The following is an 18138-nucleotide window of genomic DNA, read 5'->3' on the forward strand; positions in this document are numbered from 1 at the left end:
TACACTCCAGGGTCTGTCACAGCCAAACACTTGTTGTCCAGCTATACGAGTACCTAAAATGTATCTAGTCTTGAGGCCCCTGGCTCCATATTCGTAAAAGACTACACACACAAAAGCATAATTTCACGGTTGCTTTTATTTCGAACACCTATGCGATGCCAATATCTGGTGCCTATGTATCTCTTTGAATCATTCATGCCAATGATAATCAACTCAACATACACTCGAAGGAGAGGAAAGGGGAAAGAAAAATAGAGAAATGTTGAGAGGGACCATCACACACACACACCGGGGAGAACAGGACACGTACAGAGAGATTAGCCAAGCACCCATCATCATATACATTCAACACTATAGCATACATGTGGCAAAAATATATATGTTACTTGTGGATATATTGCAGGTGACGCAAAAACACAGCCATCTGCAGAATGGTTATAAAAAAAAAAGGCCAGTGCAGAGACAGCTCTGCATTACAGCAACAATACGCATTACCGCCTCTTTAAAAAAAAAAAAAAAAATCCATGGTCCACAAATAGGGAAGGTGCTTGTGGGAATGGGAAGAATGGTTTCAAATATGACCCAAAGGGAGGGTGGGGAGGGGGGGCTCTTTGGATTCTAGCAGACGTTGCAAAAACATAGCATGCGGTGCTGATGAAAAAGCACAATGGCGCTTACGCCGCAGTCTCAAACAATGCATTACGAGGCATCCAACAGTCTTGTCTGCCAGAACATCAATTACAGAAACACACATGTTCCGTCTGCCAGAACATGACAACTATGCCAGACACCTTTAGAGACGGGTGTCGCTGTCTTTTCTCAGTCCTCGCCCACATTTTTAAAGCAACCAGACACTGCATTTTCAATGCAAGCTCATGTCTGCACTGCCAACATGTGCGTCAAGCGTACATGAATAATTTGACGTAACATGTACACCAGCGGAAAAAAAAAAGCTTGTCACAAGTACACTGAACAGAGTACAAGAATGGTCTCGATAACCAAACATCTGTCCTAGAATAAGAAATATGTAAGAAAGAAAACCAGAGATGCTTTCATACACATCACACCGGCCACAATCCGCGAAACTTCCCGGCTTCTAACATTCAACAAGCCTGCACTACAAAACGCTGGCTTCGTGAATGGCCCTAAGTTGCCAAGCAGCTCCTGAACGGGCATGCTTTTCCTTGCACCATTCCCAAACGTGAGGCGAGAAAGCTGGAACAATGATTCTTGAAAAAGGCGCATTAAGAATGGAGCAAGAGCAGAGAGGCAGATGAAAACATACGGCAGTCTCCTGCCGCGACTACTGAGAAAAAGAAAAAAAGAAGAGAAAGTAGAATGAGTGTGAGACACAGAGCTAGAAAAGAGAAGGTGTGCAGATTCTAAAGCCTCGTCAGGCCTGCCGCTGCATCTGAATCACTAATGGGTGGTGGTGTGAGTGCAGGCTGCTGTTTTGAGGCGTTAGTGCGCTGTAGTTTCCGAGCCGAGCCTTCTTGTCCGGTGGGACAGTCATAGCACCCAGTGGCCGGGCTGGGTCCTCGGACCCGGCAGCCTCCCAGCGGCGCTTGCCGCCAGCAAGGCTGAAGCTGAGGTCTAAGCCCCAGCCTAGTCCCTTGGAGGACGGAGGCGCCCACTTGGACGCTGCCTGTGAGGGCGATACTGGCATGCCCTCGTCGTCAGAGGTGTCAATCTCCTCCTCGATGTACTGGGCTGCAGCCTTGGCGGCATCGGTGTACTCCTGGTGGAAGCTGCTTGGCTCTGCCGTATACAGTAGCGATCGGGAACGCCCTGCACAGGTGTTTAGAAGGGTGGTTGATACGCAACCTCGCAAGGGTCCAAAGCATCGCAGCGACAAGTTTCTAAAAAGGCGACACAGATGAGTGCTCTGTGCATGTTTATGGTTTGGTTTATAGGGTTTTAACGTCCCAAAGCAACTCAGGCTATGAGGGACGCCGTAGTGAAGGGTTCCGGAAATTTCGACCACCTGGGGCTCTTTAACGTGCACTGACATCGCGCAGTACACGGGCCTCTAGAATTCCGCCTTCATCGAAATTCAGCCGCCGCGGTCGAGATCGAACCCGCATCTTTCGGGCCAGCAGCTGAGCACCATAACCACTCAGCCACCGCGGCAGGTCGCTCTGTGCATGTCTGTAGCTAAAAGTTAGCACGCTAAAAATTTAAAGACACAAATTCTTCACAGTGGCAAACATAAAAAGGGGGGAGAGAGAGAACAAAAAAAAAAAAAACATGAGTCTCAATGCTCACAGTGCAAATCCTCGACATTGAAACATTTCACCTTATTAGTGAACAAAGACTAGAAAAGAAAAAGGCAACCACAGACTCTTTTGTCTTTTATGAATCTACCTTCTTCCCTCTGCCAACCTGCGATATGCTCTCCACACTTGCCAGAATAAAAAACTTGCAAGGGTATGAAGCGATAGTGTAATGAGTTAATTCCCATATATGCAGAAGGTTATTCTCAACTTCACATTCACACGTCCCTGGGAGTCCTCATACCCCTCCTGGCACAGTGGTGCAGCGGTTAAGTGATGCACCACTACTTTGCACTGCTCCCAGCGGTGGGCCTTGTGTGGCCCAGGTTGCTCTTCCCGAGCGACCCATCATTAATTTAACTGCCACCTGCCACGGTGGGCAGGTTTCGATGAAGCAGCAAGGTCACGTGACCTAGGTGGCTCACCTTCTTAAGTTTTTCTCTCGGCACCACCTGCCAGAGTCATGCTCGTGATTTATCGCTCACAATGCCAATGCTGGATTTTCTGGGTAACGGGGGCCTTTAACGCTATTGCGTTAAAACTGGTTTGACCCAGGAGGTGATGATCTAATACATAAAGGGTTATGGGAAAGGCTTTTATCCTGCCATGGACATAGTTAGGCTGATGATGAGTTTCGCATGAAGCACAAATGTTTATACAAGGTAAAGGAGGAACCATCAGTCCTATGAACCAAGTTTTGACAAGAGGACTTTCTTTTTTGTCTTGGCAATGTGGTCACGGACAGGGACAACACAGGCCCTTTGCTCCAAGCAGGAAGCACTAGGTTGGACGCAAGGTGGGAAGTGGATAGAAAGCAGATGCACTTTGTCACTGTAAATTTGGAACGCTAGCGATGGTGATACTATAACCGACACGAAAGAATTTTTTTAACACCATTCTCTATCCAACTTTCGCTATGCCTAAGCAGTCATTCTGCAGCAGTGAGAGAGAATGTCTGGAAACAAGGGGAGCTTCGGACACAAACCAGGACATACGTATCCTAATTTCAGAAACCTGCAGTGCCCAATTCATACTGTCTTCTATCATCCGGCAGAGGTGCACTACAGTGGGCACTCAGAAGTGCTTCAGACAAAACGCTGAAGAAGTAAGCGTGAAAGAAAAAGGAGAAAAAAAAGAAACCTCTCATATCTGCAAGTGTTGGACAAGACTACTTGCAGAAATGCTTGCCCGTCTCCTAATTTCATAACCGGCTCCACCTAACATCATGAAGTGGCTGGCTGATTAGCACAAATACGAAGGTGTTGTTATCGGTCTTATACGAGCTTCCACATAAGTTCATGTACTTCATCGGGACTACCTTCTCCATTTACTTCTTTCAAGTACCTATATCATCCTGAGTACATGGCCACATATTCTACACACACTTATGGGTACTGTCTATTGCGGGCTAACCTAGGTCAACAATAAAAAACAAAATGCTGAAAATAGTGAACATAGATGCTGAATGCATTCATGCACTAATAATTCAAGCACCTTCACAGTATGCTGCACTTATGGCATGTAAGCAAGAAGCAAACCAAGCTCACCTGATATAGGGGCCAGCTTTTCAGAGGCAGACTTCAGTATGAGATCAATATTGTCCCCAGAGTTTGTTCGCAGGTTGGGGAACAGGAGCAGGGCAAAGGAGAGCAGCAACACCTGCACGACAAAGAAAGAGGACATGAATTTCAGGTTCACTGATGCCACATTGCAGTATTTCATCATCACACATTCAGTGTGTCATTAAAAACTGTGTAAGCATTGTGAGCAAAACAAAAATGCTACGAGAAAAGCTGCAAACATATTTAGCCTAGCAGAAGCATTATGTTTTGTGACACCTAATAGTGGATAATCTCAACTTTCATAAGCTGTGTATCTACGGTAGTACACAAGTGACACAAATACACCACAATGAAGTCTGTGCTGAGTACTATTTCTGTCCAACTTTCTTAATGCACACAAAACATTAAATGCCATGCAAAAATCTTCACGGCATTTTTCAGCAGTTGTCAAGAGGCCTGCTTGCTGTAACAGAACTTTCCCCTCTGTGAAGGCGCGGTCATACTCCGATGTAGCGCGCGCGCGCGGCACGGCGACGTCACGTTGGCGAAACGCGACCCTCTATACTCCAGCGGCGCCCGATCGCCAGCGTGTTCAACGGCTTCCGGCGCGGTCTGACGGCGTCCGGCTCGAAATGCAGTCGGCTGCATTCCGCGCGGGCCGCGCCGAGAGCGCGCCGAAGCCACCTGCCCAGAATGCACCGTGCGCGCTTCCCACGCCACTCCTCCCCTCTACCCCCTTCGCCACTCGCCTCCTCTCCCAGCCGGTTTTCGAACGAAGAACGTTCTGCGCATGCGCTGCCTCGCGTCGGACCGGCTGGACTGTAGAGCTCCCGAACTGCGCCTGGCGTAGCGTTGCTGATCTGACGTATCCGACCACAACCGGCTCTCGCCCGCGCGCCGAGAACGTCGGAGTATAACCGCGCCTTGACACTCCACGTGACTACCTTAACACTGCATGCTTTATGCTCAGACTGTGACTTGAGAAGGCACTGGAGGACATTCACTCACCATGACGCAGGTGCTTGTCTGTGCACTGCGACCGGAAGAATTGGCAACTAGTGCCTGCAGTCGCTTGAGCTGAAGGAGCAGGGAGCTGAAACACAGCAGTAAGATCACTCGCACTGCGCACATCTAGGGCCTCTAAAGAGTGAGTGCATAGGTTCCAACAGAATACAACTCAGGCCAACAATCGGGTGTGCAAAGCCAACATTTGCGGACAGCCAAAAACATTGTTGAAACTAAGTGCACTGCTCCTGTTGACTATGCACTCTGCACTGCATAAGAGCTGAGAAGAGTTAATTCACATATCAAGATACCATAATAATGTGACCAAGTTAAAACTTCACGCATCTTGAACGAATCTTCATGATTGCGATGGACATGAAAGGTAGAAAACACTAGCTGCAAGTACTATGGCACAGCACCTCCAGTCCACAAGCACGTGCAAAAAATAAATGCCACAACTTGACAATTTCTCCCTTCATAATGCACTTCAGCAGCAGCAGTGAAGAGTTTCACAAGGTGCCCTCAAGAGATAGTTCAGCTGTTTAATACACACTATATTTAGACATATCTGAGCTTAATTTAGCATTTTTGGATATAAAAACTGAGTCCATATTTGAAAACACGAGGCCCAGCCAAATATGACTATCATTCTAAAGGTTAAACATTACTCTCTAGCGTATTATCGTTGTCTAGGTGGTGGTGCAGCTATTTTTCACTTTGATTTGAAATAGGTATGCATAAATGTCAATTTGCACTGATGCTTATAGAAGGCACCGCAAGGAGCAAGGGAGTTGCAGTCTTCGGGCTACGGCTGTTTATCTGTTTTTTCAGCCAGCGTCCGCTTCCGCGGACACGGTTGTTGCGACGCGCGTCTTTACTCTCTCTTTTTCTCTTTCCTCTTATATTTCAACACTCTTCTGTCTGCACGTGGCAGCAGTGGTGGCTCGGCTGGAGCCAGTTGGCAGGCCCGTGCAATTTCCTTTTCATCCTTCTCTCAGTCGCAACCACCCAAGGAGCAAGTGCTCAAGCTGCAACACACATCTGGCTCACCAACGGCCAAGCAGTATGGTCCTGTTGCATGCGATGCAATGGTTCATTCCCAATTTTTGAACAAACTGAAATACACTGCCCTGACTCCACACGATTTTCGCAGCTTTGCAGGTGCCGAAAAACTTACTCACCCATTTTGTTTTTCGAGCAGCTCCACTTTTTTCTGAAGCTGGGCATTCTGTGCAGTGCAGAGTTTAACCCTGTGAAATGAAGACAAAGAGGCAAGTGAACGACAAAAGAGTAACACAAACGGAATTTGTGATCCAGCCTACACTTTTCCCACCTACAACAAAAAAAAAGCACATTTCAGGCTTGATGAATGGTGCACATGCAGATTTATGCGTCACTATAAATACGAAGCAGCAATACGGGCCCCACTCACCTGCTCTCTAATCCATCCACGTATTCTTTTTTTCTCTTCCGACTGTCTTGAGCCGATTGCTGCAAACATCATCATTATAGTGAGGCTGAGAAAGCACCAAGCAGTGGTGAATTACTTAGAAAGTGTTGAAAGTGCCTAGCGTGGACTACAGTTACTGTGGCTATAATGCAGCCCCATTATAATGAACTCATCAGGATGGCGAAAAAACTCATTACACATGGCATTTTGATAAACTCACAGAGGCCCTACCACAATGTGCACCCGGGAAATAGAAACTAAATATGAAACATTGTATTTTTTGGTTATTTCGGATTTGGTATGGCCACATTTGTGTGCCTTTTAAAATATGACAGGTACCCTGCTCAAGAGGAAAAGCAGCCAGCCCATGGATTACATTTCCAGCTGTACACATTGCAAACGCATCCAACAGGCACCAAGCTCCACTTTCTGTGAAGGCTAGTGGGGTTTCATTAGTCCGCCTTTTGAGCTGTCACCAATGCAGTTTAAAGCAGTCATGTCCAAAATGCAGGTTTCTTCATGAACATGAAATTAATCAGCAATATGAATTAGGTGCCTAGACAGTGAGAGTTTACTGCTTGCTTCAGAGTGGAAAAAGCCGATGATTGCTTGTTTACACTAGTCCAGTAGAAGCTGCAGCAAAAAGTACACAATAAAACAACCACTGTAATTCAGACAGCTAGAATGCTATCAAGTTCCTTTCAGTTAGCAGAAATTTGTACTTACTGATAAACACACACCATCCAAAAGCACTACACTGGCTTTATAATGATTGCAATAGCTTTGTCCGTTAAAACAGCCTATAGCCTCAAAATAACATGCTTGTAACTTACCTTGTTTCGTATCTTTCTTCGTATTTTTTTGAGCTCCCTTTCCTCTGCCTACAATACAAGTGAAAATAAATGTTTTGGGTTTAATGATAAGCCCGACTCACTCCCACAAACAAAGCAGCAATAGGGGATAGTTGATGATACCTCTTTTCTACAAGAACACTAAAAGGGACCAAAGAAAAAATTAAATGGCAATTACACCCACGGCAATGGAGATCTGTGCTTTTGCAATTGCTGCCATGCATGAGTGTGTGAAAATTGTGTTTAGGGATGTTACAATGAGTGCCTTACAGCGTGAGATCACAATGCACCTGCATGTATCCGAGTATTCTTGCCATGAAGCGAGTTAGCGGGCAGCAATCTGGTCTATGTGCCGCATGTTTGTGGCTTTGACCTCCTGTATAAATGCAGCGCTTGGAGCACAACACTCCTCCTCAAACGCATCCATCTGCCTCCCACAACACGACTGATGTGCCACGTCGCTGCTAGTAGCGTTATCACAACTGTGGCAGTTGGTATACTATGTAGGCACACAAGATGCCAGGCCGTCCAATCATTTCAGGATGTTTTCATGAGAAGTACTACAAGGCGTTTGGCTGCATGTTACTGCTGCCACATGATGACGGCAAACTTGGCGTGAAGCAAGGACGATGTGAATGAGGTGGTCATGTGATCGCAGATGCTGCGACTGTGCCGCTGCTCAGCACAAAGAAGGGAGAAGTTCACTTGAACAAGCTAGTATTGTAAAACGACAACACAGACATCACGTACACTCCCAACTGTTTTAATCAGGACAACTAGATGGTTATATTTTTAATCAGGTGCACGCTGAGACCAACTCACGCAACCAAACCAGCCTCGTGGATCCGTGTAGGGTGGTAAAGCACGCACCATGTAGTGCAGCTGCACGTGGTTGATTTGCCTGTGTGACTTGTAGCCCAAGCATGTGCGCAATCTTGCTTATAAACATATTGTTTTTTGATTAAAACCAGTTGCAAGGGTGCACATGTAACATCTACGAGGTCCCTGTAGTTTCGTTCCCTTTTAGCGTTCTTGCACTAGCACACCAACTGATTTGGAAAGGTTCCCACAGTTGGTACAACCCTTCAGGCAAATGGCCACACGTACACAATGGCTGAAGCCCTTTATACTAAAGCAGGGTTCAATCGTAGCTTCATTTCAGCTTACCGTTAAAGATGGCATCAGCACAAAAAAAATAAAAATGTGTGCTGGAGTGCCAAGCCTACCTTGAGCATGTTTCATTCCTGGTAAAGTAAATGCAAGCACGGTAGTACAAAAAAAGCAATAGGAACACTAGGCGATCACGAGATTTCAGCAGCTGTATGAATAAAACATTGTGCCGTCCGGCCCGGAATTGTGCACTACGGATACACTGCCACGTGCTCTGACCCACCTTTGTGAGGGGCATTGTTGTCGGGAGGACAATGCCTTCCTTATGCATGAGCCGCTTTTCTTCTTCTGTCAGGTGTAATACTTCATCTGACCTCTGGAACAACAAGGAAATACACTGTCGTCACGTGCGCAAGCAATTGTGCGCAGTTGCAGAACATGCGGACAGCTGGGGAACTCTCGAGAGCACGTGCACGCTCATGGCAATGATCTTTTTCTTTTTGGCGCCACGACACTGGGCCTAACAAAATTAGCCTGAATTCTAATAGACTCATATTTAGACCACATTCTGCAATCTGTCACTTTTAACAGCGCACTCGGCGATGGTGACCTGCTGATTCACCCAAAGGTGGTAAAAACCAATTTGTAGTCACTGAAAGTGGCGACAAAAAGAAGACCAAATACACCAACCTGACTAGCTCAGAACAGCCAGGTGTCAAATGACTAAGTGGCAGAATGGATGTAGGCTCCAACTTTTGCATGGAGCTGGTAACACACACATGCCTGGCTGGAGGGGCTTGCTTTTGAACTTCCCGATTTGTGGACAGCGTTGTAAAACTGCCAAAAGATTCAAACTGCAAAACTTAAAACGCAGCGCAAGAGAGAAAGCTCTGGACTAAAGGGCAGATTTCAGGCACTGCATCCTTTCAAACAAGCACTTAGTGTGCAAGATGTGCAAACAAATGATGTCCACTAGCTGTGAATGTGTAGCCTGTGGCTCATGTCAAGGAAATTACTAGAAACTGCAAGCAAGGAGCTTAGGACGCGGATTTTTTTGGCAGCATTACAGAATTTCTTGAAGTAACTTCACAGAAAACAATGCTGGCTAAGATCAATCATGAACACCAGCACAGACAGCAAAAATTTTGGCTGGCTGCGAGCTTCCTTGGAATGGTGAGTAAGATGTTGGTATAAACATAGACCACCGTGAAGAATTTGCTAGCTCGTAGTAAATAATTTATGTATAATGGAATCTTTCCTCTCGTGCCATTTCAGTTTTGGTTTCAGCAGGCCGTGGCTACGATGTCAAAGTTTAGTATAGTTCATGGGAAGCAGCTTAAGGGGGGACACCCCTCTTAGAACAATTTTTTTTTTATTTATGGACAGATTTACACCAAATTTTCACTGTTTGTACATTTTCATGTGCTGATTCTAAAACTGCAAACAGTTTCCCCCTGCAGCAGTAAGTTTTGTATTTATCATGAAAAATATGTCTTTTGTTTGGAGGAAGTTTGGTTAATTAACATAAGACTTTGTGGAGAAGATTACTATTTATAAATGATCTAGAATCACCAAGGAGTGCAATAAGGCATAAATGAGCATTCTAGGACGACTTGGACGAAAGTTACAGCTGGTCAAACATGACAGAGAAAAAGCTCATTTTGACTACTGAGACAAAGGATTTATTTCCAAAATTTTCCTGAGAAAGCAGTAGTTCAAATTTAGCCTTATTGCACAACCTGTGCATTTATCTTTCTAGCACAAAAAGAATTGTAGTAATAGCTAATATAGAATTGAAGATATCGCTCCTCCAAAATTGTGTGCATGCCAAAATTTCAGTTTTGAGAAATCGAAAAAAACGTTTTTGGCATATTTTTGTGGCACTAAGGGTAACTAGAAATCACTGAAGTGAGTTCTGGCTGGTTTCTGATATAAAAGCACCATTTCCCGTTGACATAACTGCGGTTGCAACAAGCAAATTGCCGGCGAATAGATGGAATTGTTTGGAGGAGTGCCTTTGCACTGTGACCTCCCCCAAGCTGCAGCGCGCGATTCTACCTCACAACGGCGCTGTGATTGCAGTCAGCCCCTAACAAACGAGACGTGCTCTTTGCTCATCTTGCCCCTCAAAACATTGAGAAGCAAATTTATTTCGTCAAAGTTTCCCATTCCGCGCTTTGCGGGACGCCGTTTCGCGGCCGCCGCTGGTGCCGCGTCATCAGGTTTATCGGAGAGCTCGATCTATCGCGCCGTTGCTGGCTGTCAAGGGAAGCTGCTTAGGTATGGCTTTTTCATCTGCACAGTCACGATTACGCTGTCTGTACGCGGCAGGAATCGCCCTGATCACTCCTAGCCGTCATCAGGTCATCGCTGATTATAGATAACGGGATAGATATCTATACCTTTAGATATCTATATCTTTCGTATCTATACCTTTTGCTCCCTCAGGATGAGTGTTCAATCCTCGCTGTCATGCTAGGATCGCGTTATCGGACCGTCGTGGAGCGTGGCTGCTGAATGTAGACACAAGGATGCAACAATACAGCGTTCCCAGCGACCCACACAAAATGGCACCGGGCTGCAAATGGTCAACACCGTCAAACAACCAAAAGTCGCCATTTTGGTCACGTGATTTTGAGAACCAATAGCAGAGCGCGTTTTGCCCAATTTTGTTTCTTTGTTTGCCGCTGCTTGGGCTTGCTCATAGTTGCCAACCGGAATATGGAAATAGCCTGAATCGAGACCTTTCAAACTAAACCAAAATGGCGCCGGTGGAGCGCATATTTTTCGAACTGCGGGCAGTCAAAGTTCGGTGCGATTAGACCTCAATTTAAAGGGCCGCGCGCGCGGTTTCACGTCTATGGAACGTTATAATTCATGAATTAGGCGGTATTTTTCAACGAAAATTCGTAGATAGCTGCGCAATCACCTCCGTATCGCGAAAATGAAAAGATTGAAAATGCGATTTTTTGACCAATTTTCGGCCGCAAAGAGCCGTGTCCCCCCTTAAAAAGACTGTGATGTAATCGCTACTTTTTCGCTGCAATTTACCACAACCACTATGCCAGCCTGACTCAAAAGGCAGAATTACAACGAATGAAACAGCTTAAGTATTGCTGTTTACGCATGCATTGCACGTCCTAAATGGCATTTTTGACATTGCAGCCATTATATGGCTGTTGAAACCAAATCCAGAATAACACCAAAATAATTCTACACGGGGATTTATGTTTACTCATGTCTTGTGTGTCATCACAAAGAAAGAACAAAGAGCCAAAAATTTGGTGTCTGTACTCCATCCAAACTTTGCCCTTCGTAAAATCTGATTCTATAGCTCTTTCTGGCTATGCTGATGTTTGTCTGGTTGCAGATGACGTATTTATTGGGGAGCAAATGGCATTTAAAATTTTTCCCATCACTCGATTTTAACTTGCTACGTATACACTGAAACCGAGTTCATGATGGCCTTTTTAAGTGAGTGGTGATGTAGTTCAGCCCCTGAAATCCCTGCAAAAAGAACTGCATTGACACACTGCAGGTTATGTGTGAAACCGACCGGTGGTGACAACACCGGTATTTCATTTTTTTAGCACCTTCCAGCTTACAACAGCTCCGTTTGCAGTGAAAGTAGCACCTTTGTCATTAGAATATGGTAATTTTATCAATACAGGCCGACTTCGAATCCATCCTTCGTATCTCTTTGAATACTTGAAAGCACTGTTGTTTATCCCCCCTAAAGAAAAAAAAAAAGGGGAAGGACGATTTTCTGAATGGGACCAAGATCAGCAATAAGCACAAGTACTAACCTTATTTGTTCTGCTTCCAGCAATGGGGGAACTGTGCGTTGAACTGCAGGATGACATCGCAGATGGACTCAGAGGGGCTTCCGGGCTCTCTGGAACATCCAGGACATCGGGCAGAACAATGTCCTGCAGGAAAAGAGGAGCATAGGCATGCAATGTGATACCAGTTGCCCCAAAAAAACCTGCACAGCAGCAACTATTTCTCAGTGATTGATTTCGTTAGGTTTCCATAACAAATCACTCAACAACAAAGATCTGCACGAATAATTTACTTACGTCGACAATCACCACAGGTTCGCAGTCCTTCACATCGGTTGTAGCAACAATCACATCAGCAGCTGCAAGAGCAGAAACATGTTCAGTTGAAAGTGTGAGCCAAAATCACAGGCTGGACATTTAATAATTCATCCTCATGTGCAATGGCTGAGGACAACTGAAACCAGAAGCCTAACAAATGCAAGCAAATGGCATAACATATTACACAAGATAAACCATTACACACCACAAACAAAAAAAGCAAACCTGCATGTAATAAGCTAAACGCAATATATTTGGTTGGTCCATGCTTTATTTATTTATTGATACTGTCAGCCGTAGGCCGTTACAGGGTGGAAACAGATACATATGTAACTTAAGTCACACAGCCACAAGTATGAACAGTGCACAATTCAAAACAGTCAAATTGACATGGGAGTGCAGTTCAATGGGAGTGCAGTTACTACAATTAAATGCAAATTTCAAGATTTGGTGCGGTATCTGTTATATCGGAGCATTTTTTACATTCGTATGATCTAAAGTAAGTAAATGAGCATAGAAAATTTTGAAGAAATGCAGTCTTCTGATTTCCCGAGTCATGCACTCCGGAAAACTGTTTGAATCACCCACGTAGGTAGCATGCAAGAGCTGGAACATATGAGGAACTGCAACACTGTGGAAGCCCCATGTGAGCAATGGCAGCAGGTGATGTGCAGCCAATGGCCGTGTTCTCATTGAGTGCATCGCTACTCTCGCTTCTTAAAAATCTCCCAACTGCTACTGTGGTGGACCTTTGCATAGCAAGCAACAACTGTGTTGCACTGACTGTGCGGAGTTCATAATTCTTCATGCATGCACAGTTTTAAATATGGTTTGAACAAAGTGGCAAGTCAGCACCCTAGAAGTAACTCACCAATGTCATCTAAGGGCGATGAAGTTGACACACACTCTTCTACGACTGAGGAGGATGGGGAACGTGAACTGCTGTCGTACTCTTCCAACCCAACAACATCCACATACAGCGGATCATCAAAGTCCATTGCCTCCTCCTGAAATGAATATTGAAATAACCACTCATGCAGGGCTTCCATACACTGCCACATTCATCACCTACACATTAGTGATAAACCAGCCAGGCACGTAGCCATTGCCCATACATTGAAGTGTTCCATCTTCAAATCCAATTTTTTGAAATAATAAACACGGATATTTTGCTACAGAACAAACATGAACATACTATAAACAATCAATTTTTACCAGAAACTAGAGTTGGATCGCTTTTCCTCACTGTCGTTTTATCAAGGGCAACTTCTGTGTTCTTTTCTACATCCACAAATTATAAAGAAACATTTATGGGACGCTCTCCACAGTTTTTGGTCTTTCGTGCCAGATTTCGCAGCATTCATTTAAAAAATTTCCTATTTTGTGGCCTTAATCAGGGTGATTTCCACAGGAAATCTTGCTTGTGAGACATCACAGTTTGCATGCTCATTAATTTTCGCTCCATGTTTGCTGAACAACAAAGTTCACAGCTTTTTCTTTTGGTCATTTCAGACAAATAATGACCTGTCACTTACAGTCGTCAGTTTAGCCAACCAACATGTACACCATAAGTTTTGTGACAGCATCCGTGACATGTTAGATTGGCCTATCATGACATCACAGTTTGGTCGAAGCCCGGTTTTGATTTCCATGTTTTCTTGCTGTTTTAAAATACTTCTATTCAATATTTTTAAAAACGTTTTTTTTTTGTACCTGTAGAGCTGTTTATTGGCACGTTGAAAGTGCCGGCGACGAAGACCCTAGCGCAAGTAGTCTAAGAACTAGCGAGGCGAGACACCGGAACACAAGCGGCAGTTCTCCAGCACAAGCATCCGACGGGTGGCGCTAGTGCTTTGTTGTTGTTGGCGGAGATGCTCAATCATCTTCTTCATTCCATACCCAAAAGGGGGACTCTAAGGAATCTGATGTGATCAAGGAACTGAATTTTCAAAAAGATCGACGGAATTGTCCTTTAAATAAACTTGTTCAACATTTTTTCAGTACACCTTGCAATTCCCAGCACCGCCCCGCAACATGCTTCACACACACCCACCTGATGGCCATCCAGTGTTGAGGAGAGCTCTGAGCTCTCGGAGCCTGGACCTGTGCGAGGTGACAGCAGGCTGGCCACGCTGCCGTCGGGCGACAGGCTGTAGCTGTGCTCTTGCGACGGCGACGCTGGCAGCATGGATGACACAAGATCCGGCACGGAGTCAGGCACGTCATCATGCAGTGATGGCAGGACCGAGTCCGTGGTCAGGTACTTGGTCCAGAAGTCAATGCTCTCACTCTCTAGCTCCGGCTGCAAAGGAGGAACAACCATCATCCACTGCCCTGTTTTCGTCTAGCAGCCCGAAACCTACTCCAGCAGTGAAAATAAATAAAGGGGTGCCTAGAAAGTGAACAGAACATTTTCTGAAAGTGCAGACAGTAGTGTTCTATACTGCTGTTTCAGTTGTCATCACCATGGCATAAGCGGTGCGTCTAGCATAGATGTATGCACAAAATAACCAAGGGGTAAAGGGGAAGCCTTAATCCGAGACAAGTCAAAGACAAGTACTCCTGTTAAAACATTGTCTAGACGACTGAGGCTTCCCTTCTGCTCCTTGCTACTTTTGCACAGTCAAGAATTCCATCCTCTCAGCCCTATATCTACCCTAATATTGCTGTATGCATCTCCATCATTGGCCATCCTCTGTGTACGTAGGCGTCCATTTTGACAGACTCAAGAAATTTTCGACTCAACCATTTCTATGCATTGTCTGGTATTCCAAGAGTCTACCTATTATCTTCATGCTCATTGTATGCCACCACTGAATCTAAAGCAAAGTCAAATGTTGGGACACGCAATAAAAAGGCGAGAAAGGCAAAAATGACATGTCACATAACTGAACATTCTCAATTATATTTTTGGACGTATTGTGCATACAGTAGATTCATAGTTTTGTATACTGACTGCTTGAAAAAAAAAATAGCAAATAAATTATGGATAGCCCTTCCAGTACCTCCAGCTACTTAAAATACTGGCATCAGCGACACACACAGCAAATGAAGCTTGATTACATTCATGCAGTATTACACAAGCCAGCCGTACTCGTATCAACTATCAATCACATTTTCGTCGCTCAGTGCATTTATGTAACAAAAAAATTTACCACCACGTGAACGCTAATCCTTAGCGCTACTAAACTATTAACAAAATAACCAAAACACAGTACTACTTCCTAATTATATGCCATGTGCAATATTAATCCATCAAAAAAGTATAGCACCTAGGAGCCACAATTTGAAAGCGAAAAAAAATGCCAACATTATTTGCCACCACAATGAGCAAGGACTGTGTGAAAATTATGTGCAATATAAACAGCAGCCCATCACCAGAGCTTACATCCACCACCAAGCTGTATGTATATGCACCAAGCAATAAAAGGCCAAACTGTTAAACATGCCAAACTTGCCTCCAGAATATTTGAATTCACAATAGCAAACAAATACTATTCTAGAAGTTATGTGCTTAAAAAAAAATTCTGTTAAGAAACTCACCATGCAGTGCTTTAAATTTTAATGTTTCTACTTGTTCTAGTATCCGCCTTTAGTACGTTGCAGTATTGGCATGGTTGATTTCATACAGAGCTAACATGTAATAGCAAAACAGCCTAAACCAGAAATATTTTTTCGAGACTTAGCTCAAAGACATCAGCTTATCTCGGCTTTTCCACACGGCCTGCTTTCTCTTTTCATTTTTTTTGCAGCAAGCTCAGTGCAGGTTCAAAGCACTGACTTAACTCAGCAGTGATAACAGACTCAAACTGCACGCAAGCTAAATCGGTCCAAGTTGAAAACAATTCCTTTCAGCTGTTAAGCGGAAAAAGAAAGTTAAGTGCCACATCATGAGCTAGTGGCTCCTTAAGAGCAAACTTCATTAAAGACAACTGCTTATATGACAAGCCGCAAAACACCCATATACAGTTTGTACAAAAGCAAACAAATGGCAGCTTCAGTGCCGTGAAATAAAATCAAACATTCAAATGCAGCCCGAGACAACGGCTGAATCATGACGAATTTGCTGCTGTAGTTTGGAAGATTGGAAGGAATAGCATATGGTTTGCATTAATAATTAAAGCGCAATATAAACTTATGGGGGCTAGACTGTCTGTCTCATAATACAAGTACATTGAAATGTAGTTTTATGAAACACGAAGAAGCATGCATGTTGATCCAAATCAATGTTTCCTAGCTGTCTTCTACATTGAAGGTTTTGCATCAGGATATTCCACCGGAGTAAACATGTTACATTCGTGCCACTTACACAAACATGGTGCAATCAGGATGCTGGTTATACTAAACGAACGCATGCCTTGTCAATCATGTTGCAGTCTGTTGTTAAAACTCTCATAAACACACGCAGCAATCGGTTTTGTAAAGCGCCACGCACACAGTACCAGTGAAGCTAAGACACAGATCTCGGCCACGTGCGCCTGAAGGAAACAGCCGGTAACGTATTTTTAAGACGTGTGTGCCTAAGGCGACAGCAATACTGGCCCTACTGAACGAGAACTGAGAACTGAATCCACTGACCAACAATCCGGAGTCGGGCAGATCGCTGGTGAACAGGCCACCGGCATCCTTCAGGAAGGGGTCCTCCTTCTCAAAGAGGTCAAGAATGCCCAGTGTACTGCCAAACGACATGTCGGTGGGGTTTGGCGTCCACAGTGTTCACGAAACCAGCACCTAGACAGCGCTAAAGGTAGCGAAAGAAAAACGCTCGCTGATCACGCAGGATTCGGCACAAACTCGGCGACTCGAACGCAACATCTCGTTAAGATTGACACACGTGTTTAGACAGCAGCCATATGGCCTCGAGCGCTCATCGAGAAATGCCGCCTGCGCCTTGCCGTCTACGTCAGAAGATCCCGTTCCGCCCTCGATCTGTAGTCCTACTTATTGTTAACGCAGAAGAGCACTTCGACGAATTCGCAATCGCGCCGCGACACGCATAGAATATCGCTAAGATCTGTGAGGTCTAGGTAAATAAAACATAAAGCGAAACAGCAGTAGACGAGCACTTAGCCTGTGCACGCAGGCAATCAAGGGGCGAAAACTGGTTGTGACGGCAAGTGCCTACTACGTCGATCACTCCTAGCGGGGCCGGCTCGTCGCACTCACGCTCTTTGAAAACACCTGCTACTGCTCTTAAACAACTGGCAGGCGTTAAGAGAGGACACTGACATGCAACGTAGCCTAGTTTGATGGCCCGGCGCTGAACATCGCGACCTTGCAGTCACTACGCCGTTAAATGGGAGGAACGACGAAGAAGCCTTACCTAACTTGCCTCACACTTTATTGGCGAACCGAACAAGCAGCCGAGACGAGTCAGCTAGAAATTTCCGCGATCCACGCCCATACACGAACTAGACCGCGAATTCAACATTTTTGTGTTTACATCCAGAACACCCGTTGGATGACTCAAGAACTGCAGGCAGTGCGGGCAAAATGAGATACTGCAACGAGCCATGCATGCGGCAGCGGGCAGCCCGAGATTCTATGGGAAATTTTCTTCAGAGGATTAGAGGGGACCTTCTGCGCTGTGGTAAGCGTTGAGTACCGTTTTCTCAACCGTAATAAAAGCCCATCTTATGGAATAAACAAGTCAAAATTACCACATCTCCTTTTTCCGCGACCTTGCCAACTCTACAAAATGACGTCACTCATTCGTACCATTGCGCATGCGCAGTCTTGTGCGACTAGACGTATGCGCACAGTATCAGGAAGCAATGCTCATGGAGA

The 18138-nt window shown here is 45.0% G+C and overlaps 1 protein-coding gene across 5 annotated transcripts; it reads right to left on the reverse strand.

Annotated features, from left to right (window-relative positions):
* Positions 1–118: 118 nt before the first annotated feature.
* On the reverse strand, positions 119–18127 carry LOC149342949 (uncharacterized). Of its 5 annotated transcripts, none has more exons than XM_089545497.1 (13): positions 18012–18127; positions 16930–17092; positions 14405–14653; positions 13223–13358; positions 12331–12392; positions 12058–12180; positions 8535–8627; positions 7124–7171; positions 6273–6331; positions 6022–6090; positions 4844–4928; positions 3821–3932; positions 119–1788 (listed from the first exon to the last, which is right to left on the reverse strand). In XM_089545497.1, exons 2-13 carry the CDS (start codon positions 17038–17040, stop codon positions 1394–1396), a joined length of 1542 nt encoding a protein of 513 aa, XP_089401623.1. In that variant the 5' UTR covers positions 17041–17092; positions 18012–18127; the 3' UTR covers positions 119–1393. The 5 variants fall into 5 exon arrangements, with proteins under 5 accessions (XP_089401623.1, XP_089401627.1, XP_089401622.1 ...); XM_089545501.1 differs by having other exon boundaries at positions 18070–18086; XM_089545496.1 differs by lacking the exon at positions 18012–18127 and adding an exon at positions 17675–17961.
* Between the last annotated feature and the right edge of the window lie 11 nt (positions 18128–18138).

The sequence above is a fragment of the Amblyomma mixtum genome, chromosome 5, assembly GCF_055824585.1.
Source record: "Amblyomma mixtum isolate Tamu chromosome 5, ASM5582458v1, whole genome shotgun sequence".
Lineage (NCBI taxonomy): Eukaryota > Metazoa > Arthropoda > Arachnida > Ixodida > Ixodidae > Amblyomma > Amblyomma mixtum.

Excerpts from the sequence above, each read along its gene's own strand:
- LOC149342949 (XM_089545497.1), bottom strand. The coding sequence starts at position 17,040 with ATGTCGTTTGGCAGTACACTGGGCATTCTTGACCTCTTTGAGAAGGAG. Across the intron at positions 7,172-8,534 it reads CAACAATGCCCCTCACAAAG|GCAGAGGAAAGGGAGCTCAA; the intron begins GTGGGTCAGAGC and ends CTTGTATTGTAG. Across the intron at positions 3,933-4,843 it reads AGACAAGCACCTGCGTCATG|GTGTTGCTGCTCTCCTTTGC; the intron begins GTGAGTGAATGT and ends TTTGTCGTGCAG.